Genomic DNA, 24,522 nt, shown 5'->3' with positions numbered 1-24,522 from the left:
CTGTTTTTACCCAAATGTTTTTTTAAAAGCAGTAATTATCGGAATTAGTGACTTCATTATATATTTTACACCTTTTAAACATATAAATGTTGCTTCTGTTTCTTTTGAACAAGCCATATTCTGCCATTACTGTGTTCTATTCATACTTTCATCCCACTGACCCTCAGTGAGACCTATGGTGTTATACAATTTGCATTAGGATTTCAGGTTCATTCTCTTTGTTTCCCATGTTTTATGGGTTAGTACATGGATATCAGAGGCCATAGTGATGATACCTTCCTGGTTTCCCTACTATATTTATATGTAGATGGTTCTACCCCCCACTATCTTGGCTTCTCACCTGTGCTCTTACTTCTAATACAATACTTGGCTTAGTAGTGAACTCTGGGCTTTTTTCTTTTGTCATCCAGAGCTATTTTGAAGCCATGTTTATTAAGTTTGAGAGACTCCTGCCGGTCTTCCAACGCATTATGGGACACACTCCCTCGCCCACAATGAAGCCTTCATATTCATATAATAGTTAATGGTCCAGTACAACACTTTTTTGTGGTGGCATCATCTACCTAGCTAGTTGTGTGTGCTCAGGATCCTTCTTCCTATACCAGTAACCTGGTGAACAGGAAGAACTGTGGAGAACATCACCTGTGTCCCAAATTCATTCATTTTGACTAATTACCCCCAGATTTTAGATCTGTGTTTTTTGCAGGGCGTTGCCTGTGTACTCTTATACAAGAATAATATCTGCAGGAGACCTGTCAGTGTGATTCATGATAGAGGAACATTTGTTTTTGAAATTCTTCATTCAGCTGCCTCCACAAATGAGAAATGTGTTTGTAAGGCAATTAAAAAAAACTTATTCTGTAATTAGATGAGAGATGATATCTTGAAATGTTGTGAATGCTGGGAAGTTTGGATTCTACAGGATTGTCATGCCTTTTAGTATGTGCAGTTTGTATAGATTATTGCTTATGGTAACAGTAGTCTTGTAATTCATTTTACGAGATAATTGATGATCAGATTATTCTAGATAGTAATGCCTGATAGCTAGTAAACATCACCTCCTTATTTCATGGATTGCATTTTCTTAGATATCTACAGGCTGCTCAGTGTGACTGGCTCATGAAATATTGGCTGCAGTTTTTGTTAGCAGAGAAGAAAACTTGGCTGTGGCAGGTCAAACTGTCAGATGCACTAAATCCAATGCTACTGTTTGCCTAACAAACAAATTTATATTGGGTTGGTATTTGCAGCTGGCATAGATCTCGATTTCTTTTGCTCTCTCCCCTGTTGTCATTTCCATATATATATTTAATTGTCTGGGATCTTTGTTGTGCCACAGTTTTAGTTTGGAATTCCTTAAAAGAACAATGTTATCTGTAGGCAGAATCAAGTAATTTGGCAAATTACAAAACCATTCAATAATGCCCTTGGCCTCTAAAATCCGCTCTTGACAACAAGCTTTGTTATGCTGCAATATTTGAGTTCATTGCACACTTCACTCCCAGATTTATAAAGACTAAGAAGGTTTTATTTTATCTTAGATAGTATCAGCTCCATGTAATGTATGGATTGAGTACCTGGCTGCTTATTTTATCACTGTAAAACATGTGCCACCAAGAGCTTTCTATTGGATGCAGAGGCGGGGGTCTGTGTAATCTTTGCTTGTAAAAGGTAGATCTTGCTGTAATCCACAGGTAGCTGCTGTTGGCAGTCCTGAGGATTGTGTTACTCTTTGAATTATTAAAAACCAAACCAATAATTCTTCATCTGCTGATACAGTTTATCTGAAGATAAACTTCTTTTTAAAAAAAATCTTGATATTTCTGAGATCCATTTGTTTGATATTTACTGTAGCTTTTCACATAAACCAAACTTTGTTGATTTGATGCTAAGGGGAAAAACCCATAGTTTATATATGTATATGTTTATTAGGCAGATCGAAAGTGCATAAACTGTGTGCCAATTTTTTGAAATCTTCACACTTCTTTAGGAAAGATGTTTCAAAAAGCAAACAGGAAAAAAGGATAGACATAATATTATCAGATCAGGGTTTTGTTTGTTTGTTTGTTTGTTTTTTGTGCTAGCAAGCTTTTAAAATTTTTTGCAAATAAGTTAACTGAAGCTATTAATGTACAGAATATTTGCTAGCCTACATTTCTCATGCAGAAGTTCATTGTTTATGCCTCACTGGTTTGTGTACTTAAAACTGCTAAGTGATCTTTAGTAATGGGATCAGTTTCATTCTAAAGTGAGAGCCAGTATAAGTGATGCCTGTTAGCTCCCTGATAACTGTTATCTTTAAATAGTGACCCAGCATATCTTCTGCAATTCTGAGTTTAAGACTGAATGCTCCTTGCCCTTGTAGTTTAGATTCTGTATTTAGATAGTGTTCTCAGATTGAATTGTACCTGTGTGTTTTGTGGGGTGTAGTTTTTGATTACCTGTAGAAATGTAACCTGGGGGTGACAACATCTATTTTGCTAATGAAGTATCAGTTAGTAGAATTAAATACTTTGCAAACATTTCACTTTTTAAGTGTCCTGCAGATGCTTACATTTTGTTTTTGCTAACAGTTATACACACAGCTTTTCTGCTTTGTTTTGATATTCTATAATATTTTTGGCAAAATATTACATGGTAGTTTGTAGGTGGCCTTGAAAATAAAGAAACTGGTATTTTTAGACATTGCATGCAGTTACAGGTATACCTTACTTAAGGTGCATCTGCACTGTATAAATAATGCAGTTTGACACCGTTTTAAGTGCTATAGTTCCATTCTGTGGAATCCTGGAATTTGTAGTTTTATAAGGACTTTAGATCTGTTGAAGAGTACTGATGGCTCACAAAACTAAAATCCCAGGTTTCTGAAGGATGGAGCCATGGCAGTTAAAGTGGTGTCAAACTGCATTATTTCTACAGTGTAGCTGCACCCTTAGTGAAGTAGATTTGTTCTTGGATATTACTTCTTTAACAGAAAAATTGATACCGGAAGAGGCAGAAATAACATGGAAAGAATAGGAGGGAAGAAAGAGTATGCCAACATGTTTCAGCAACATGTTTTAATCAAACATTTAAAATCAAAGCTAACAATATGCGCATATGAAATGAAACAAACAGGTCAGGTAAGTCTTGGCTAAGTAAGCAACCTTCTAGAGCCCATTTGAAGTGTTTCTCTACTCCTCCTTCTTCATATTCCCAGTGCCAATGCTGCTACAAAACTTCAAGTTAGACAGAGGAGAAGGAAGAAAGATGATCTGAGCCTGTAAAAACCCTTGTAAAAGAGAGCTTCACTGGCAGAGGCTTTGTTAGCTGAGGCGTGCCTATACAATATAATAGTAGGGTTAAGTAATGTCATGAACAGTACGTTAATGTAATATCCTGAGCAGTTACTCATGTACTTTGCTGTAACTGGCTATTATTTTGTAGACTTGTTGTTTTGTTAAGCCTGTGCAGGACTGGGTAATGATGTGGACATAAAGCATTAATGACTAAATGCCTTTGGCTGCTTATCTTCACACTTAAGAAAAATGAGAGCAAATTTTAAATATTTTGGGTGACATTAGGGTTGCAGTTGTTTAGTCTTGAATGAGAGGAAGTTTTGTAAAATACGGATTAAATGGATCCTGCTAGAAGAATTTAGAGCACATGAATAGGCCTGCATCTCTGTTTAGACTACCGAAATACAGTACTTTTTGATGGCTTTATTGATAATCTGGAATATTTGAAAGGTGTTTTAGAAGGTTAACTTGTGTCCTATGGGGTGCATACATAGGGAAAATAACACCTGGCATCACACATGAGATTCCTCTAAATTGGTGGTCCCCAAACTGTGCTCTTTAATGGTTTTTGGACTTCAGCTGCCAGAATCCCAGATTATTGACCAACATGTTTGAAGCTTGTGGGAGCTGAAGTCCAAAACCTCTTAAAGGGCACAGTTTGGGGACCACTGCTCTAAATCCAACACCTTCCGCCTTCTTCCTTTGTGCTCTGCACATATGTGAAGCTTTGAATCTATGATGCTGCATGCATTTATAACCCAGAGCCTGTGGGGAACCCCCCCACCCATCAACACTGGCCTTTAGGGTAGCTTTAAGTATTATTTGGTCACTGAGTTTCAGGAAAGTTGGATATTATTTTGAGCAGGTTGATTGGGAGAGGGAGAGTCTTTCCTGGGAAGAAAGCCTCATTGAACTCTGTGGGACTTACTTATGACTAGACATGTATAAGATGGTTCAGCTTATGCTGGCTATCTGCTGTAATAAATGAAATGAATGAAAGAAGGTTCAATTAAGGCTACAATTCTGTACATACTTTGGGAGGGCAGTGCTAGTGACACCAATGGGGAGTAGTTGGGAGCACTGCTGACTGAGAGGAGTGGTGGCAGTGCTGACTGGATGGTTGCAGGTGCACACCTGTGAATGTGCACATACACCATGCAAAAACAATGCTAAGGCTTCAAAGCAAGCCATGCATTTTTATTTTTATTTTTAGTAGCCCCTGTGGACATATAAAAGTGTTCAAGAATGAGGGGTTGCAGAGCTGCTATGAATTCCACTTCTGTATGAACGTAAATAATTTGATATAGCTGTCATGTAACCACAGTGGATGTACTCCTTTAAACTGGGTTGGCTCTTAGATAGAGGACTCATGGCTTGTCTTCCTGAGTCAAAGTTAGAAGGGACATGTGTACTCTACAGGAACAAACTGGAAGAAGAATAATCCATGCTGAAACTGGGACTAATACTACATCTACACTGCAGAATTAATGCAATTTGACACTGCTTTAATTGCCATGGCTCAATGCGATAGAATCATGGAATTTATAGTTAGTCATATAGCCTTCGCTGGTGCCCAGTGTTGCCAATTTCTGGGGAATTCCCTGGAATCTGGGGAATTTAATTAATTTATTTCTGGGGATTTTGACTGAATATTCCGGTAAATATTGGGAAATTCCAGGGATTTTGATAAAACGTTCCGTGGGATATCTTCGAGGCTTGTTGGCAACACTGCTGGTGCGACAACAAACTACAAATCCCAGGATTCTATAGGATGGAGCCATAGCAGTTAAAATGGTATCAAACTGCATTAATGCTGCAGTGTGGAAATAGCCATATCCTGGTGTAGATTCAGCCTAGTTTGATAGCCTAGATATAATTTCCCCCCTTCCATTTAGCTGTTTTACAGTGATTGGTTTTCCTTGAGCTATAGGTCCACATGCAGAAGAAAAGTAATTAAAACTTTATGATTTAATAAACAGTCCTACAGATGAGACTCTAGTTGCAAAGAAGGACATAGAATTTTCTAGCCGACAAAAAAACGTATTGCACCGCTTGCATGTATGTATCTCTGTTAATAATTTGTGGCTCCAAAGAAAATCAGTACAGTACAATATTTTCTCTTCAACTGTGATGCTTTTTCCTTCAGGGAACCTAGTCAATACCTATGTACTGTATAGGCATGATTTTAGACTTGATTCAGATGTAAACTGGTAAGGAAAGTGGAAAAATACAGCTGAACAGCATGCTACATTTTAACCAATCTAACATTACAAAAGGGTGAAATACAAGAAGAGAGCAGTCAGTCTGTTCTAATCTTGACTGTGTTGTTTTTGACAGATTTCTTTTGCTATATTGTTATGAAGACTGGAAATGTCACAGCTGGCTTGTAGACAGGAAATCTATTATATTTAGGAAATCTATTATATTTCCATTATAATCTATTACACTGGCATTCTACTTTTGTCCTTCTGATTAATAGTTTTCCTTTCCAATTTTCCTTTTTTTTAAACAAACCAGAGAACCTTGATATTTTGTGGCATATGTATGTTTTTTAATACACACACACACACACACACACACACACATATATATATATATATATACACACACACACAAAAAAATATAATGAGCAATCCCTGTCATCTTTGTATAAAGAAGATAATAATCTTGTATTGGAGCACTGCTGTAGATCAGTGAAATATGTGCATACTATTTAGATTTGCTCTGTGTTTTCACTGAGAGTATACTTTTGCTAGCTGAGTGCAACCCAAGATATTTTAAGGAAAATTAAATTTTCTGAAGGGGGATTTTTTTTTTTTTTTGTTACATTATCATTCCATTTCCTGGCTGCTCTGTTAGTAAAAACTAAAAAAGTTACCCTATATTAACATTTTGTCAGTAAAGACTGGGATCCAAAGAATCATGCAATCAGTTCCATCCTCTGAAATAAGCTTTGGTTTATTCTTCTTGAACATCTGCTTGCGATGCATGCTGCATTGTAAATCACTTTTGAATTATGATCTTTTCCAAAGCAGTTTGATATCAGATTACTGGTTGTGGGGCATTTGAGGAGATTTTTAAAAATCCTGCTACATGTTTTGAACTTTTTGTGTGTTACTTCAGTAGCTTTTCAAATTCTAGTTTCAATATAAGTGATGGGGTTCAGTCTAGTTATAAGGTATATAGTTAAATGCTATACCAGTAATGAGGACATAGTTACAGCATATCTTCAGAGAAGCATGGAAGTAGTCTTCACATGCATGAAAATCTGCCATGATATAGAATGTACTGAAAGAATGTAATTAATCTTTCCCTGTGTCCCTTCCTTTGCAATATAAACACTTGAAACAGAAAGACTCTGTTCAGCCATAGTTTCCCATTTTGTCTAAAGTAGGAAACTCTGGTGGTGCGAGAACCTTCATGGTGTAGTGGTTTGAGCATAAGAACAGGACTTTGGAGATCAGGGTTTGTTTCCCAGCTTGGCCTTGGAAACCCGCTGGTTGACCTTGAGTGAGTTACGCTCTCTCAGCCCTAGAAAGCCCCATGATAGGTTCACCTTAGAGTCTCATAAGTTGGAACGACTTGAAGGCACACAACAGCAGCACCACCACCAACTCTAATTATCAACTTTGGAATAAAACAGGCCCAGAGTATTAACCTCAAACTGTTTTAATATGCTGACTTATTCAGAAGATGCTAACTATAGTTTTCCAATTAAGTTGATAAGGGAAACTTGTTGGTTAGAGGTTTTCTAATTTGATTTTTTAAATGCTTTATGATGCTAAGAGATATCTTAGCTTGACCATTATACAGAGGGATGCTTCAGTAGGAATCACATATCCTAAAATAAAGGTTGGATAACAAATACCAAAATGCTATCAATAATAATAATAATAATAATAATAATTTGTTTTATTTATATACCGCTGTTCCAAAGATCATAGCGGTGAACAGCAAGTAAGCTAATTAGCAAGTAAGCTAATTTGCCCCCAACAGTCTGGGTACTCATTTTAGCGACCTCGGAAGGATGCAAGCCTGAGTCGAGCTTGGGCCCTTTTGCTGGTCTTGAACTTGCAACCTTGTGGTTTTGAGTGAATGGCTGCAGTCCAGGCATTTAACCACTGCGCCACCAGGGCAATTACTTTTCATTATCAAAGTTAAACTGGACATTAATTGACATCCTGATTCCTGTTGCAGAATATTAATTGTCTCAGTGTTGAATATTAAGCATGTGTGACTCATCTGAAATTTCTTCTTGTGCAGCTGGGTTTTTAATCTCTGCCCCTATATTCAAGCAGACAGTTTGGTCTGTGAACATTCTAGGATCATTATGTTCTTCGGTTTGTTGATTTTGTTTTCTTTTACTGCAGCATCTGCTAAGACAAACAAGATGATGGAATGAATTTGCTTCTAGTTTTGACTGCTTATGCTCGATGTTTGAGAACTCTTTTGAGGAAAAAGGCTATAGCTTAGTGGATTTGATCTTAAAGTAATAATTTAGGACTGGGATATCTGAAAGACCACCAGTCTTTATATGTACCTGTCCATACACTAAGATCTTAGGAACATAAGTGAGCTGTCTTATACTGAGTTAGACTATTGATTTATCTGGTCCACTGTAGTCAGCACTGGCTTGCAACACTTCTCCAGGGTGTTTCAGGCAGATTTCCCCCCCAGAGAACCTTGCTATTCCCTGGTGGTCATCAAATTACTGTCCTCCTTGGCTTCTGAGATCAGATATGGCTGTGTGTTAAGGTTGAGTGATCTCTTCAAAACATATCCTTCTTCAAGACCTGTATCAGGTGTGGAAGAACAGAGGTATGCCCCCACAAAGGAATTTTCCCACCCAAAGGAATTTTCCTTCAGTCCCCACATTTCTAGCACTGAAGTAATCTAAAATATCGGTGGAGCATCTCGAAATACAGTTAGGCACCAAAATTAAAGTTGGGAGGGACAAAGAAAAGTGAACACAGCACATAAAGTTCTAAGTAAGAATGGTTTTTAATGTCTCACTCTGTTCAATGCTAGAAATTCAAGAACTAAAGGAAAATTTCATTGGGGCAAAATTATTCTGGGGCAGCAATACTCTCATTTTACCTGCTTCCAATGTTATATTCCTGGGAAAGAACCTCCTGGGTGGTACACTAACTGTGGGGATGCTTTCTCTAGGAAAGCTCACCTGTCACCTTCTGATGTCAGTTCATCAGTAGGAAAAATTATTTCATCCCCCCAGGCTTTTAAATCTTCTGTTAAAAGGCTCAGTAGCAGAGGTGAAGTGCAAGCCTAAGGATGTTTAGTCAGAAGCCCAACTGAGGGCGCATCTGTATTCTAGAAATAATTCAGTTTGACACTAAACCCTGGAATCCTGAGATTTGTAGTTTTTACAAGGTCTTTAGCCTTTTTTGTCAAAGAGTGCTGGTGCCTCACAAAACTACAAATCCTAGCATTCTGTAGGATGGAGCCATGACAGTAAAAGTCACATCAAACTGCATTACTTGTACCTGCAAGCCACATGCTAGCCACCAGGACTATCAATAGCAGCCTTGGATCTCCTTCAATCAAAAACAGAATCCTCACAGGATGTAGTTTGAAATCTTAAGGTTAACGTTATTTCACCCTCCCACCTTTTAGTTCAACAACAGACTGATTAAGTGATTATATTTCAAAGCAGCCCCTTGCATTCTTTTTTTATTGTATCTTTGATCTGAAGTCACTCTGATTTGTATGTTCAGGAACATATATTTTGTCTTCTGATTGCTCTTTTGAATTGCTGCTGTTTCTGTTACCCACAGATTCTCTTAATCTTACACATCAGAGGTCTATGCATTTGTGGCTATACTAAATAATCTCCCCTCCCCTAGATGCAAAGATGATTGAAGCTGTGTACTGATTGAATGTGTGTTGAGAAAGAAGAAAAGAGTACCTAGAGTCATTCAACTTTGTTGCCCCAACCTCTAGTCCCAATTCAGTTTGTGTACACACACACGCTTGTGGCTATTAGAAATTGAATAACCTTGGGAGATCATATGAAATGAATGGGACAGTGAAAAGTAGATCATCTTCTTCTGTTGGCTGCCACTTAAATAACCATTACTTTCCCTAAATACTTTAAAAATGAAATATAGATCTTGTCTCTTTCAGTGTACATGATATCCTTAATTGTGACCCATCTCTTAGTATTCCTTGCCTAAGAAAATCCTATGAAATTCATTGGGTCACCATAAATAGTGTTGGAAAGTTGGCCCGGGGTTTGGGCAACATCAGTTTTGAAGGAAAATTCTAGTTTAATGGTTGTAACTTGTCCATAAAAGCTTAGCTCAGTTTTTCAGACACATTGTGCACTTTCCCAGATTTAATAATCAAACCCTGTTTGCTTTTATGTGCACTTAGGTCTGTATATGTGTTTTCTTTCTTTTAGAATCTTCTACCTGGAAATGCACATGAATCTGTCCAGTCAAGGAGAGTGGTGATTTCTCATAATATGGACAAAGCTCTGAAAGAAGGTAAGTCCAGATGGATTGTGTAAGACAGAGGTGAGCAATGGCGGGTTACAGACCGCCATAAGGGACGTCCTTAGGACGTCCCATTTTGAAAAAGGGGCGTCTCTTCCAGACGCCCCTACTCCTATTACGGACAGAGTCTGTAACAAATGGTGGCGGCCTTTCCACATGGCCGCCGCCATATTGACGTAGCGGACGCTGTGCGTCCGCACGTCGCTCCCCGGAAGTGACGCCGCAAATGCGTGACTAACGCCTTGCGACATCTTTTCTGGGGCCCAGGAAGGAGCACGATTTCCACGCTCCTTCCTCGGAGTGTCCAGGAGCTGCGCGGTTTGGTCGCTGCGGCTCCCGGACGCTGCAAGTGGCGGCAGGAGACCACCGCATTTCAGTGATGTGTAACCCGCCAATGTCTAGGTTGAAGCCACATGTGCCTCCTAAGGCTGTTTTGTGTGCCTGAGCTCCTGCAATCAAAATTTAATGGCAAATCATAAAAAGCTCTTCAAAGGAGTTTGTGCAATTTGCAATTGAAATATGATGATACGATTTGCCACTGATTTTCAGTGGCACAGTAATATGGTGGTGCAGCTGGAAGCTGGTTTGGCTAGGAATTGATCTCCAGACCCACTAAAGGTGCCCACCTCTAGGTTAAGACCAGACAATAATGTTATTTTATTAAATGTTTTCATTCTCAGTATTCCACTACAGTGTATGGGTTTTATAAAAGCAAAAACACAAGTGTGCTTTTTAAAATGTTATCTTTCAATTGTAGTATATGTGGTTGTGCACCTTTAGGTTGACTTAGGCCTGGCTACCTGAAGAGCAATCCATCACAGGGTTTTCTTGGCAAGATTTGTTCAGATGAGTCTAGCCTTTGCCCTCCTCTGAGGCTGATATAATGTGACTTACCCAAGATCACCCAGTAGATTCCCATGACTGAGTGCAGATTCAAACCCTGTTCTCCAGAGTCTTAGTCCAGTGCTCAGGCTACTACATCTCACTGTCTCTCAGTACTCCTTTAATATACCCTCAGATTGTCTTCTGTAATTGGAACTCATAATTGAGAAAGTGCTGTGGATGCTAGTGCTAGTTGATTGTTGTATGTTTCTTCTAGAAATCAGAACAAAGCAAAATGCATTTTACAGTATAACTGAATAATTAAATTCCTGAATTAAAAGCAAAATGATTATTTCAGATAAGTTTGCAAAACATTACTTTACATCCTTAAATTTCAGAATGTTTGGAAATTGAGCCCATCCTTCTTTACATTTATTATTTATGTTCATTCTTCCCTCCTATTGAAATATTGAACATGTTATAGATATTAGTTTAAAGTATACTGTTGTAAACTTTACATTGGCAACTGTTTATCATAGTGGGCCTTCTATCAGTTTTTTTAGTGTTTGGGTCCTGATTTTTTTTAGTATCAATTAAATTAAATGCTATTATTTGTTGTTTTGGCAGCACATATGGCGCTAATACATTAAACAAGAAAATCACTGGTTTCAACTCTATATAATAAAGTTGTATGCCCTTGCTTATCTTGTATTTTTTCCAGAACTCTTACTTTGCTTTATTCTCATCATATGGAACTAAATTAACAGACCCCATTTCTGCAATGCCAACGTACTGCATTTAATCCTGGAAACATTTTATTCAATTGAGGTGGTGCATAATATTATCTGTAGATTATTTTCAGTTAGGTTTTTTTTTTTTTTTTTTGATCTAACGTACATAGACATTATACTGATTTCTCAAGTGGGTTATTCCAGTATGCTGGTGTTAGCTGATATCTCAGATCCCTCTCCCACATGTGAAGGCTGTAGCATCATCATGAGATGGCAGAGTTTTGATATAAACCCTTTTCTTTGTTTACTGCTTGTGATTGTTTTTGCAAAATGTCCATGTTTTTTGAAAAACATCTGAGATTTTAATCTGTTTTCATGTGCATCTTCACATTTGTAAGTATTGGGGAAGGAACGTGGATTAATATTGTTTACCTCATGTGTGCTTTGATGTATCAAAGCATGTGTGACTATGAAGAAATCAGTCCTCCAGAAAGAGCCCCATTTAGCACACTAGCTTGATTTATGAAAAATGCTCTGGATCACTGTAGTATGATTTGTGTGGGCTTGCTTTAGAACAGCATTTGGAAGCAACAAATGATCCAAGCTTCATTGGTTTGGAGAGCCAAGATACCTGAAAGATTGTTTCCATGCACTTTAAAATCTACTTAGATTATTGGGAGAAGGTCCCATGCTTATGCTGCCACCTTCAGAAGTGAGACTGGCTCCTGGAGCACATGGGAGACTCTTTTCTGATGGTGGCACAAGGTGCCTAAGAGATGGAATTCATACCTGAGGAGATCTACTCAGTTTACTCTTTACTGATCTCTAGACTTCAATTTTCTTTTCTTTTTCTTTTTTCAGGCTTTGGGCCTAGATGATGCTTAACATGCCATCTCCTTGGGATGTATTTCAATCACAGTGTTTCTGTTCTTGTTTATTTGTGTTTCAATTTTTGTTGTTCTAACATTGTTTTATGCCATATTGTTTTGGGCTAGTTTGGGCACTTCAAAAACAAACCTGAAAGCTATAACTTAAATACTTTATAAACAAACAAGAGACAGTGGTAGTGATGGTGGTATGCATGATTGGTTTCTCATCTGGAAGCTTCTGTTTTTTGGATGTCTCATTATATTGCCCCTTCTTCATTACTCTGGAATTATTATCTTTGGAAAAATTGTGTTAACTCTGAAAACTATCAATGATGCAAGGTTGAATTCCTTAAGCAGTAGGCTTCCCATAGGGAAGGCAAACAATTTACTTTTTAATGATTTCCATGTTTATGGTCAAACTTACTGATTTATGATTCTTAATGTGCTGGGAGTACCTGATGAAGAAGTATATACTCATGTACAAGTCTACCTCATGTATACGTTGAGGAATGGTTTCAGGGTCAAAATCCTAGATTTTGATATGATCCCTAGATAAATCGAGGGTAAAATTTAGGGGCCTATAAGGAAGGATGGAAAGGAGGAAATATCACTTCCATCCCTCCTTCTCCTTCTCCGGACCTCTCCTCTTCCAGCTGATTCCCAGGTGCTGGAGGAGAGGTTTTAACATCAGATTAAAGGAAGCAAGTGGATTTGAATTGAGAGTTGTTTCTATCGGAAGCAAGGTCTTGCAAAAGAGACTAGAGAAAGAAGCAAGTGGAGAGGTTTTCTATAAGAAGCCAGGGCTTTGCAAAACGGACCAGAGCAAAAAGCAAGTGGATTTAAATGGAGAGGTTTTCTGATAGGAAGCAAAGGCTTGCAAAACAGACTAGAGGGGGAAGGAATTGGTGATTGGGCTTGCTTGCTTTAGGATCCTTCTAAGCACTACGGATGTATTGACCCTTATATAAGTCTACTCCAAATTTTAGGGTCAGTTTTGGGGCATACATTTCTCAACTTATAGGCGCGTTACAGACTGCCTGAAAGCAGCGGTCTGCCGGCGCTGCCGGTTGCCGCAACCGGGAACCGCAGCAGCCAAACTGCACGGTTCCCGGATGCGGCAAAAAGAAGCCCCAAAATGGCGCTTCTTTTTGCATCCCAGAAGTGGCGTCACGAGGCACTAGTCATGCACTCGTGGTGTCACTTCCAGGGTGCGACGTCCAGACGCTATGCGTCCGCGACGTCAAGATGGCGGCGCCTGTGTGGAAGGGCACCGCCATTTTGTACTCATTCTGCGCGTAATAGGGTTAGGGGCATCAGGAAGTGACGCCCCTTCCTAACCCTAGTACGCGCTCTGCGCGTACTTTATGCCCGTCTGTAACGGGCCATAGTCAAATATGTACAATATGTCCCCCTTCTCTCTGTTTTGGTGGTGAAATGTGTTCAGCAAGGGATTCTGGAGCTAACTGCTGTGGTAGGCAAGCAGACACATATAGCTATAGTTATACCAGTAAGGTAGAATTCCATTATCTTTCAGCTTAAGCTTGATTACATTATTTACTACAGACATGCTGCTGCAATCCAACACCAAAAGCTGGGTTTTTTTTTTATCCCCCTCCTTAAAAATTCTCCCTATGCCAGTGCTGCTAAAAACAAAATTTAAAAAACTATTCTAACTACACCAAAGTTGAAGAGGAAATGGGATAGCTGGGTGGGTGAGAGGGGTGGGGTGGATAGGCTTTGTAAAAAGGAACATCTTTTTCATAGGCTTTGTTAATTGGTGTATACCTGTACTGACATGCAAGATAGTGGGGTTTTCCAACAACAGCTACAAGAATGGGAAGAAAAATTTGGGGGTCTGCTCTTTTTATAGTACATTTTATAGTTCTATCTCCATGTAGTTCCCAGGCAATCTCCTATCTGGACACTGAGCATCATAGATCTGAAGACATAGCTGAGTTAGTCTGAAAAATAAGTATGTAAGGGGATTTTGTAGCACATTTGAGACTAACTAAAAGGAAGAAATTGGTAGCATGAGCTTCTGTAGACTTAAGCCTACATCTGGGGAAGTAGGCTCAAGTGTATGAAAACTCATTCTGTCAACTTTGCATACTGAGCATAGATCTGCTTAACTTCAGTAGAGTGGTAACATCATGTGTCCTCACATCATACCTTGCATGCCATGCAACAGTGAGATAATAATTGTGGGTTTATTGGGCAATAAAATGGACTTATTTCACAAGGTTGTTTTAAGGACTGCTGTGGTAATTGAGGTGGAATGCTTCCAGTACTTGAAATACTTTATTGTAATGCTTATTATTATTATTATTATTATTATTCATATAATTAGAATGGCCATTGACATTTTGACTAGAGAGTAGAAAAATATCAGTTATAGTTACCAACTGATACAGATGTTCTGAGTGAAATAGAACATTTCAGGCATTATGAGGGGGCTGAAACTACAGAGACACCAGACATATGTGCAACTTCATGCAAAGCAGCTGTAATAGTTGCAAGGTGGGTGGAAAGGCATAGGTTATTTTATGGAAACCACCCATTTGAAACCTTTGATTACAGGTCTTTCCTGATCTTGTAGTTCACATTGGGATGCATGAAATATAATGTACCTTCATGTTCTGACATTATATGGACAAGGATTATATTTGTGCAAATTAATGAAGGAACGTGTTTGTGTGTATACTTCGAAGTTTCCTGTTAGCTTATGATGACCCCATGAATTTCATAGGGTTTTCTTAGGCAAGGATTACTCAGAGGTGGTTTTGCCAGTTCTTTCTGAAGTATAGTTTACTTCACCTGGTATTTCCTTGGTAGGCTCCCAAATCAGACAGACTCTTGTTTTTGCAAAAGTCATAGTTTACTGTACATCCAAAGCACAAACTGAATGGCTAGTTGTTATTTCTGTAGAAGCAAATGGTTACAAAGCAAAAGGAAGGAGAAGGAAGACTCATGCATTTAACACCAAATCGTAGTTGGTTCAGAACCCACTGTCTTGGTGAATACTGTAACTTGAAGCTTTTTATTTTAAATGTGTACACATACAGCTCTTTACATATGGTGCAGGACAGTTTGTGTTGCATGCCTGAAAGGCAAATTGATGTGGCTGACTGAAAGTATGATAGAACTAGATAACTAACATTTTTGCAGAATAAAGCTTGCCTTCCCTTGTGAAATGGTATGTTTGACAGATGTACTAAGTCAGACCAATTGCTCACTGCTGACTATATATATATATAGCTTGTGATTAGGGTTGCTAGAATGAAAACTGTAAGGGGCTCCTGTGACTTTAATTGGTTTTGTGGGAGAGAGAATTTCAGCAGGGATTGCTTGCCATTCAGCTAGAGCAGTGCTTCTCAATTATTTTCTGTCATGCCCCCCCTAGGAAGAAGAAAACATTTCGCGCCCCCTGCGCAACTGTAAATAGTATCATTTGTCTATAAAATTGTTATAAGTACACCTCTGCATAACGGAGCCTCGCGCCCCCCTTTACGGAGCCTCGTGCCCCCCCTGGGGGGGCCGCCCCACTATTTGAGAACTACTGAGCTAGAGGAACATGCTGAAATTGCCTCTTCTACATATGGTAACTGTTAGGGGTACAGGAACTTTCTCCAGTTATAAATCGGAAATCTGGCAACCCTACTTTTAATACCAGGCAGACACTTAGGATTTCTGTTCAGATGGCTGACTGGCCAAATCTACTTATGGGCTTTCCTTGCTGACCCCTAGAAATCTCTTAGAATCAGTTTTTAGTATTGTAATGATTCATGTCTCTATTATTTTTGGAAAGGGGGAGAGAATGTAAAATTTAAAGGGGAAACATGAAGGCTTTTCAGGCACTAAATGTTAGCAAGTTGGTCTAAAAAAAGATTCATTCCTAATTGAATACCACAGCATTTTCTTTTATGTTGTTTCTGTTCCAGTGTTTGACTATAGCTACAGAGATTACATTTTATCTTGGTATGGGCATCTCAGCAGAGACAAGGGACAGCTGTATCACCTGCTGTCTGAAGACTTCTGGGAAGTTGCCAAGCAGCTGCGACAAAGACTCAGTCACATCGATGTAGTTAAAGTCGTCTGCAATGATGTAGTGAAAGCTTTGTTCACCCATTTCTGTGACCTTAAAGCAGCCAATTCCAGGTAAGTACCTGCACTCCACCTCCACACTCGTTACTCCGTTTGAACTATTCAAAGTGAAGGGAGGCAGACAAATACTACCTACAGCAATGGTGAGGAAGACTACCCCTAGTTGATTTGTCTTTAGTCAAATCAGCTGGAAAGCAGGTTCAGTGCTGTGCCAGAAAAAGAAACAGAAATATATGCATATTCTTGTTGTTCTGCCATGCTCATGTGCTTCCTTGATCCTGCCTAACTATAAACTGGTGTTGCTGTGCTGCTTCTGGTGATGCTGACTTTCAAAACATGCATGATGAGTGCAGTCATAATTCTCACTTTGGTATCATCAGTGCGTCATTAACTAAATCATTAGTTGTTACTTTTCTCTCTTTTTGAGCAACAAGTGCCATTGTTGTTACTTTAACCTTTATAGCAAAACCAGCCTTAATGTTATAAGTAACAAATGAAATTACTTTACACTTTACTGAAACAAATTATTGAATGAATCTGTGGGATATATTTTGTATTTCTGACTTGAAAAATTATAATTTAAAAGTATATTACAAACAAATAATGAAATGTGTTGCCTTTTGAAAATAAAAAGGAAGTGGGAGAGAGAGAAATGGCAGTGAATTATTATTTTTATTATAAGGCAGCATTGGCACACTAACTTTATAAGTATATCATTGGCAAGACATTCATAAGTATAGGTTAGAAATATTGCTAAGCTCAATTAATGAAGATTGTGAGATAATCTTTTAGATTGTAAGCCTGAGGGCAGGGAACCGTCTGACTACAAAATGTATGTACAGCGCTGTGTAAATTTACAGCGCTATATAAATAAAGGTTAATAATAATAATAATAATAATAATAATAATAATAATTGTATATGTTCTAGGTAATTTACTAAAACGCATTGCATTGCATTTTACCAATAAGCATTTTTTTTTATTTTGTGATTCCATGCCCTAATTAAATTCTGAAAATTCAGAATTCAAACATGAGAACAGTGCAATTTATTTGATGTCAGCCAAGACTGATGACAGCTAGTTTGTTCCCTTTCAGTAGGCCTTGAAGCCATTTGATGTGTTCACATATAAAATCTGCAAAATATTGCAGCAGTTGAAGTCCTTGCAAATAGGTTTTCTCTTCTTCGTGTGCTTTCTTTGAATTTGCTGATACCTAGTTTGTTGCTCCTGGTATAATGAACTAAGAACCCAAGTTTTTGTCTAAGTGAAGGGAAAAAGCCCAACTATCTGGGCTTTCACAGTGATGTCTCCCAAAGGTTGTGGGCTCTAAGGGTGCTGGGAAGCGAAGCAGATTTTCTTCTTGATGTTCTTCTGCCAACAAGCAAAAATCTTTTTATTCAGGCAGGCCTTCGACAGTTAAGATGGATTTAATCCAAAGGGGTCTGTCTTCTTCCCATCCTACCCACCAACTGATGTGTTTTAATTGATTTTTAAAGTTGCCTAGTATTTTGAATTGTTTTATGTTTTTAACAACACTTATCTGGCTTTATTGTTAGCCATCTTGAGTATCAGTTTTGGTAGAAAGCTAGAGTACAAATCTAGTAATGAATAAAATAATAAATAGTGTGGCAAGAGACATCAGGAGCAAGTTCACTAAAGTTAAAGTGCAATCTGGCCCATGGGAGTGAAGCTAGTATTTGAATTTCTTCCTTATATCATACAGAGGCTCTGTACCTTGAACAGAGATCAGAGAGCTCTATCATTCCCTGCTGGCTATTGAATAAGGCCAATTTATAGTTGATACGTGGATTTAATGTGTAGTGTTGTGAGCCAGTATGGTGTGAGCGTTGGACTATGCCTCTTGAGATCAGGGTTTGATTCTCTGCTCATCCATGGAAACCTATGAGGTGACCATGGGGAAGCCCCAGAAAACTGTGATAGGTTTGTCTTAGGATTGCCATGAATTGGAAACAGTTTGAAGGCACACAGCAACAATATTGTGGACTTCGGCCAGTGAAAACTGGGTGCAAATCTGTGTGGCCCTGAAGCCTGGGTGACCTTGTGGCACTTTTTCTTTCAAAATTGGCTTATTTTAGGCATTCCTATACTAAGAATTCTTGGGGCAGTTTATAAAATATGAAAATTAAAATAATAAATATGAGAGACACATCCAAACAGTCCATAAAAACACAATAATAAAAGGAAGGTTTTAAAATCTGTGCAAGAATGGTCTGGGAAAATTGAAAGGAACTGAAAAGTAAGTCCTTTAGGGCTTTTCTTGGTACAGTTTGCTTGATAAGGAGATTGTAACTGGGATAGATGCCCTCAACTACATTGGAGGAAGGATTGGATACTAATATAAAGCACTGCACTCCAGTGGTTCCGGTCCTTCCTCTCAGGTAGATTCCAGAGGGTGATGCTCAGGGACAGTCACTCCTCGAAAACAGAGCTTAAATGTGGCATCCTTCAAGGCGCCATACTGTCCCCGATGCTATTCAACATTTATATGAAGCCGCTGGGGGAAATCATTCGCAGACATGGGGCAGGGTGTTATCAGTACGCTGATGACACCCAAATATATTTCTCCATGTCCCGATCAGCAGCTATGACAACAGATGGCATTTCTCCCCTCAATCAGTGTCTTGATAGATGCAAATATACATTTTTGTTTGCAAACAATAATATAGTATTGATTGGTGGGTCCCCCACCACCACATTTTGCTTCATTATGTAGTTACTTTTTAACTTTCTGACAGTCTTGGGCAGGGGTCAGCAACCTCTGGCCCGCGGGCCAGATGCGGCCCGCGGAGGCCTTTGGTCCGGCCCCTGGCTGCTGCCACCGCCGCTGCCAATTGCGGCTTTTTGCCACTCTTGGTGCCGCCATTTTTTGCCCAAAATGGCGGCGAAGTCTCGTGCGACCTTCCCTGAAGTCGCGCGAGACTTCACTGCCATTTTGCCATTTTGGGTAAAAAAATGGCGGCGCCCAGAGGTGAAGTCTCGCACGAGACTTCGGCCTCCAGGAGGCCCACTGCGGCCACCGGAGCCCTCGAACAGGGCTCCAACAGCGCCAGTGGGCCTTTGGGAGGCCCGATGCCATCGCTGGGGTCCTCCAAGAGGCCCGTTGCCGCTGCTGGAGCCCTCTTGGAGGGCCCCAGCAACGGCAAAAGGGCCGGCAAACAGGAGGAGGCCTCCAGCGTTGGCGGCCCCTGCTGGCTTTTTTGCTGGCCTCTGACGGGGCCTGGGGCCCCGTCAGGGGCCAGCAAAGAGGGGGAGGCCTCCAGCGCTGGTGGCCCCCACCGGCTCTTTCCCAGCCTCTGACAGGGCATGGGGTCCTGTCAGGGGCCGGCAAAGAGGAGGAGGCCTGGCCCCCGGAGGGTGGAAGCTCCGCCCCCGGCATGTGGCTCTGCCCCGGAGGGTGGAAGCTCCACCCCTGGCATGCGGCTCCGCCCCCAGAGGGTGGAAGCTCCACCCCCGGCTTTGGCCCCCCCTGTTGTCGGAGGGACAGCAACCCGGCCCCTCGGCTCAAAAAGGTTGCCTACCCCTGGTCTTGCATAACGATTAAAGATAAAAAAATTTTAGTTGCATGTTCAGTTCAGTTTTGAGCATACTTGCTGTTGCTCATCTTTTTGAAAGAATCATTTGCAAATGTAATGCTTCTGATATTCTGAAGGCTTGATAAATTCTTGTAAAACATCTCAGCTCTGTAGAGAATGCCTGTCTGATTTTTCTTATGACTATTTTTATTTTGAAATGTTGCATTTAGAGAAATATGAAGCTAAAATACATACATTGGCAGGTTTCATTGTAAAAGGTCATGACTAAATTTTTGTGTGTGAGAGATCTTGGTGGTATGAGGTTTGTATTGCCTTACTTTCTAAACAAGTTCTTCTATGAAATCTTTAAAGGCAGCCTTATATATTTTTTCTCAAGTATAGCTAGAGAATCCTTTCCCTTGTATAGCTGACCCCTACACTACTTTCCATCCAAGCTTAGTCAAGGATGCAAAGTTGTGAAATGTCTCCATTCTTAGCAAAGGGTAATGTAAAGAGCCAGAGTTTTGCTGGTTGAGGGGAGACAAAGGGCTTGTTCTTTGCTCTCACGTGGCCTTGCATGGTCCTTCCAAGGACTAGTTCTTCTCACACTAAATAATGTAGCACACTAAAAACAAGCAATTGTGTTTTTCCCCAATGTGTCAGGGGTTAGTACCATACAGTTGGCCCTTCTTATACACAGATTTTTATACACAGATTCAAGCATCCACGGTTTGAAAATGTTCAAAAAAAGTATAAATTTCAAATATCAAACCTTGATTTTCCATTTTTTATAAGGGACACAATTTTGCTATGTCATTATATTTAATGGGACTTGAGCATACACAGATTTTGTTATCCACGGGCATCTTGGAACCAAACCCCAACGTATTGTTAAGGAAAATGCAACATGGGACATACAGTAGAAGAAATAAAACATGTATGTGAAAGTCACTATGACTAAGCAAAAGCAATTAAGAAGCCACACAGGTGAAAAAGCTAATGTAATTTAGAAGACTTGAATGTCAAGGACAAAGTTATAGAATGTACAATTGAAAACACCTGAGATTCATTAAGTGTACAAGGTGAAATGATGAAATTCTTAAGTATGGGTTGAACTATGAGAACCAATCAAAATGAATGTACACGCCCACTGGGTGGAAACTGACTAGTGGGTGGTGTTTAACAATGGCTATAATAATTGCTATGTTTGCCAATGTATTTTGTGGGTAGTTGGAGTGTTTTGGGTAGTTTGGAGATATTGGAGATTGTAGAGATTGTGATTTGTAGGGCATATAGTATTTTGTATATAGTAGAATAAAGTAGATCTTTTATATAAGACTACTGAGTTGTCTGGTGTCTTGAGTGAAGATACAAGAGCCAGCAGAATCCTGGAGAAGTTTGGAGACTTCTCAGGAAGAAGAGTGAGAAGGCTTGGAGAGTTTGTCAGGGTCTTCAGCCTATTCTCTGAAACTCTGCTGCTTTGGAAGAAAAGCATTAACCACTGGCCAAAGCTGGTCAGCTCCGCTGCATAACAAGGTGGTGAATTAGAGCCAGAGGTGAAGAGCTACAACTCCCATCATCCCTGACACGTATAACAAGGGCCACTGTATTTGCAATGTCTGCTATCATACTTTCATAGTTTCTTGGAAATTCACCATATATACTAGCAGTTGATGACTTGTGAGCCAGCATTCATCTGTGGACCTCCACTCTGAGTAATGTTTGCTTAGGGGATGCAATTGATAATGTGTTCATCTGGCCCTTTCTCAACACTAGAAGTGGCTAAAATGCAATCTCCCCCCACCCCCCTGCTCATTTCTTGTTTCTGTGATTGGGGAGTTATGTCCTCTGCCTCTCTTTGCAGCCAAAGCATTCACTTAAGCTGGGATGGTTTAATAGGAAGCATGTGTTTCTTTCGAATCCAATTCTCTTTTCTTTAATCTTTTTTAGGGAGAATATAGGGGTTGCAGAAAAAGAATGGTGAGCAACAATTTAGTCCTTCCTTCAGTTTATTCTGGCTTCATTCTCATCTTAATAGCCTTAAACCATGGCTTAGCATTATTTCTGGACTAGTCCTGTGCAATTTGGTGAACGTATAAGAAGGAATTCTCTCATTCTCTTTCTCCCCCCCCCCCCCCCCAACTCTTATATTCTCATTTGTTACTCAGACTACAGAGGCTGGGTTCAGGCATTCTGCTGGACCAAGTCTATGTATGATTCTTATAAAATATTATTTTATATTATTCTGCCTTTGTTGCAAATTTTGGACTTTAACTCTGATTATTTTCTCCTCCACCTTTTTGCTGGCTTGAAATGATACATTATGAGAACATGTCAAAACCTTATTGAGTACTGTACTTTCTTTCACTGTGAGTTGCAGAAGGGTTTTTCAAGTACCTGGTGAGAGAAGCCTGTCCAGTATATGCTTGCCCTCTGCATGCAACCACTTACTGAAAACATTTTACTGACTGGAAATGGAAAAGTGGATTTAACTCTGACCTTTTTATAAGGTACTTGCACAGTGGGGACTTCTCATTGAAAGCTTCTCTGTAGAGTGATGGGAGGATGACACTGGGATGGTAGCATGTCGAGATTGAGATTATTTTATGTTTCTTAACTTTAAAAAAACCCAACCTTTTATTTATTTCAATTTACAAACAACATTAAACCAAGAACAACAAAAATGTTCAAACAGGTTTAGGGTAAATTTAACAAACCTGTGAAAGATGAAACAAGTTATATGCATATAAATTCTTATAAAATTCAGAATTAATGTATAATCTGGCTGTAATACAGTGTACTTGTACATATTATGTATAAAACTGGTACTAAACTGGAACATTTATCCCTACTGTGATTCCTTATTCTAAATGGCAGCTCTTCTCTGATGTCTCTGGTAAATAGTCTTTTCCCAGTCCTGCTACTGTGTTTTGAGCCCACTTGCTTCTTTGTTTTACTTATTAAATAAATAATTTGAACTCATACCTCATATTGTGCAAACTGAAGACCGTCATTGCCACTGAACCACCCTGCCACAAAAATTGGAGAAGTTTCATGCTTGATTTTTTTCATACACTTCTGCATGCTTTCCCCCCTCTTTACATTTTCCTTTTTTTCTGAGTAGCTTTCTTTGCTTGCTCCTTTTCCTTTGAGCTGCAGGATAGCTAGAACAAATTACTGCTTTGGAGGAGAGGTTTTTAATTTGTTTCCTTTCTGTTCAGAAGCTTTATACTTTTCCTTTCCCCCAGGAGATTATTTGCAGTTTCCCTATTTCGACCTTCTGACATTGTCACCATTGAGTCACTTATCTGGTATCTAATTACTTTGACCTTTTGCATTGTAGGGAAGATATGATATGATCTTCATTGTCTTTTTAAAACCTTTTTTGGGAAAGTTATAGTAAACCTAATCACAGGGTGTTCTGTGCAAATTTAGATTTAACAGATCTGCAGATAAGCCCACAGGTTAGCAGGCCTTCTGGTATGACACAGGTTGTAGATATGTGGAATGACCCTGCAGTCTTCTTTTTTAGCTTGGTGGAAGAAGACTGTGTTGGGAGGACCTACACAAAACAATTCTGGATCCTATCCAGGTGCAGCAGCCCTTCATATTCTGCTAAAACTACCACCTCAGTCAAATACACACTTTCCCTTTTCCAGAAGAGGAGCAGTATTTATTTATTTAAAGCATTTGTACTAAATGCTTAGTTGTAAACAACATTGAGTGCCTTTCCACATCACTTTTAAAAAGCCAGTCCCAGCCTTCAGTTTTATGGTTGTTTTTTTTAAAGATTCAGCAAATATGGAAATGGAGTAGGGAGGAGAAAGGGTGAAAAATATTGATGATACATGGAAAAGAGGACAATCTTCCTCCCAATTCTTTTCCACTTTCTTCTTATTGCCCCACCATCTTACACATACCATAATGAAACACAAGACAATGTCGTTCCTTCAACGTTTCTGTGAAGTCACTATCAAATATAATGGGGAATGGCAAACATAGGTAGGAAAATCCCACTACGTTCCTCCCTGAATGACTTTGCTTACTCATTTTGCTGCTACTCTATAAATAAAAATATGAAATGTAGTTGGAGTGTGTGTGTTTGTGTTGGTGAGGACTATATAGACAGGTTAGCAAAGGGTGAGGGTAGGAAGCTAGGAGATGTTATTTAGCTCAGAATACAGTCTGAACCCCTTTACTTTCCTCTGTTCATTTTTTAGTTTGGCTTGGGTGAACTTCACCACCACTCCTAATATGTTAGGCATTTATGGCCTATGATGAACAAGCCTGTGATTCTCTCTTGGTTTGCCTTGACTCTAGGCCATAGAGGCAAATGTTAGAAGTTACAGGCAGCCAGGCAAGTGGTAGTTTACGATAGTCTTTTTCTATTTTCATTATCTTGTATCTAAATCCATATTTTGAATTTTGATTTGTTATATTTTTAGGACAGTAGTTCCCAAGCTGTGGGTCGGGGCCCCTTTGGGGGTGGAACGACCCTTTCACAGGGGTTGCCTAAGACCATAGGAAAACACATATTTGCATATAGCAATGAAAATAATTTTACAGCTGGGGGTCACCACAATATGAGGACCTATATCAAAGGGTCACGGCATTAGGAAGGTTGAGAACCACTCTTTTAGGATGTTACAGGATTTGAAGGCCACTTAACAGCTGAA

General features: G+C 39.4%; 1 protein-coding gene across 3 annotated transcripts in view; it reads left to right on the top strand.

Annotated features, from left to right (window-relative positions):
- SNX25 (sorting nexin 25) overlaps positions 1–24,522 on the top strand; it is a 75,260-nt gene that overhangs the window by 5,360 nt on the left and 45,378 nt on the right. For all 3 annotated transcript variants that reach the window (XM_089525380.1, XM_089525379.1, XM_089525378.1), the window contains exons 2-3: positions 9,697–9,781; positions 16,151–16,367. In XM_089525380.1, coding sequence (XP_089381506.1) covers positions 9,760–9,781; positions 16,151–16,367 — 239 coding nt within the window. In that variant the 5' untranslated portion in view covers positions 9,697–9,759. The remainder of the gene's footprint in view (positions 1–9,696; positions 9,782–16,150; positions 16,368–24,522) is intronic.

This window comes from Sceloporus occidentalis, unplaced genomic scaffold, assembly GCF_023333645.1.
Source record: "Sceloporus occidentalis isolate IW3139 unplaced genomic scaffold, rSceOcc1.0.p SCAF_5, whole genome shotgun sequence".
Taxonomy (NCBI): Eukaryota; Metazoa; Chordata; class Lepidosauria; order Squamata; family Phrynosomatidae; genus Sceloporus; species Sceloporus occidentalis.
The sequence above is the reverse complement of the archived record's forward strand: the minus strand, read 5'-3'. Positions and strand labels throughout refer to the sequence as shown.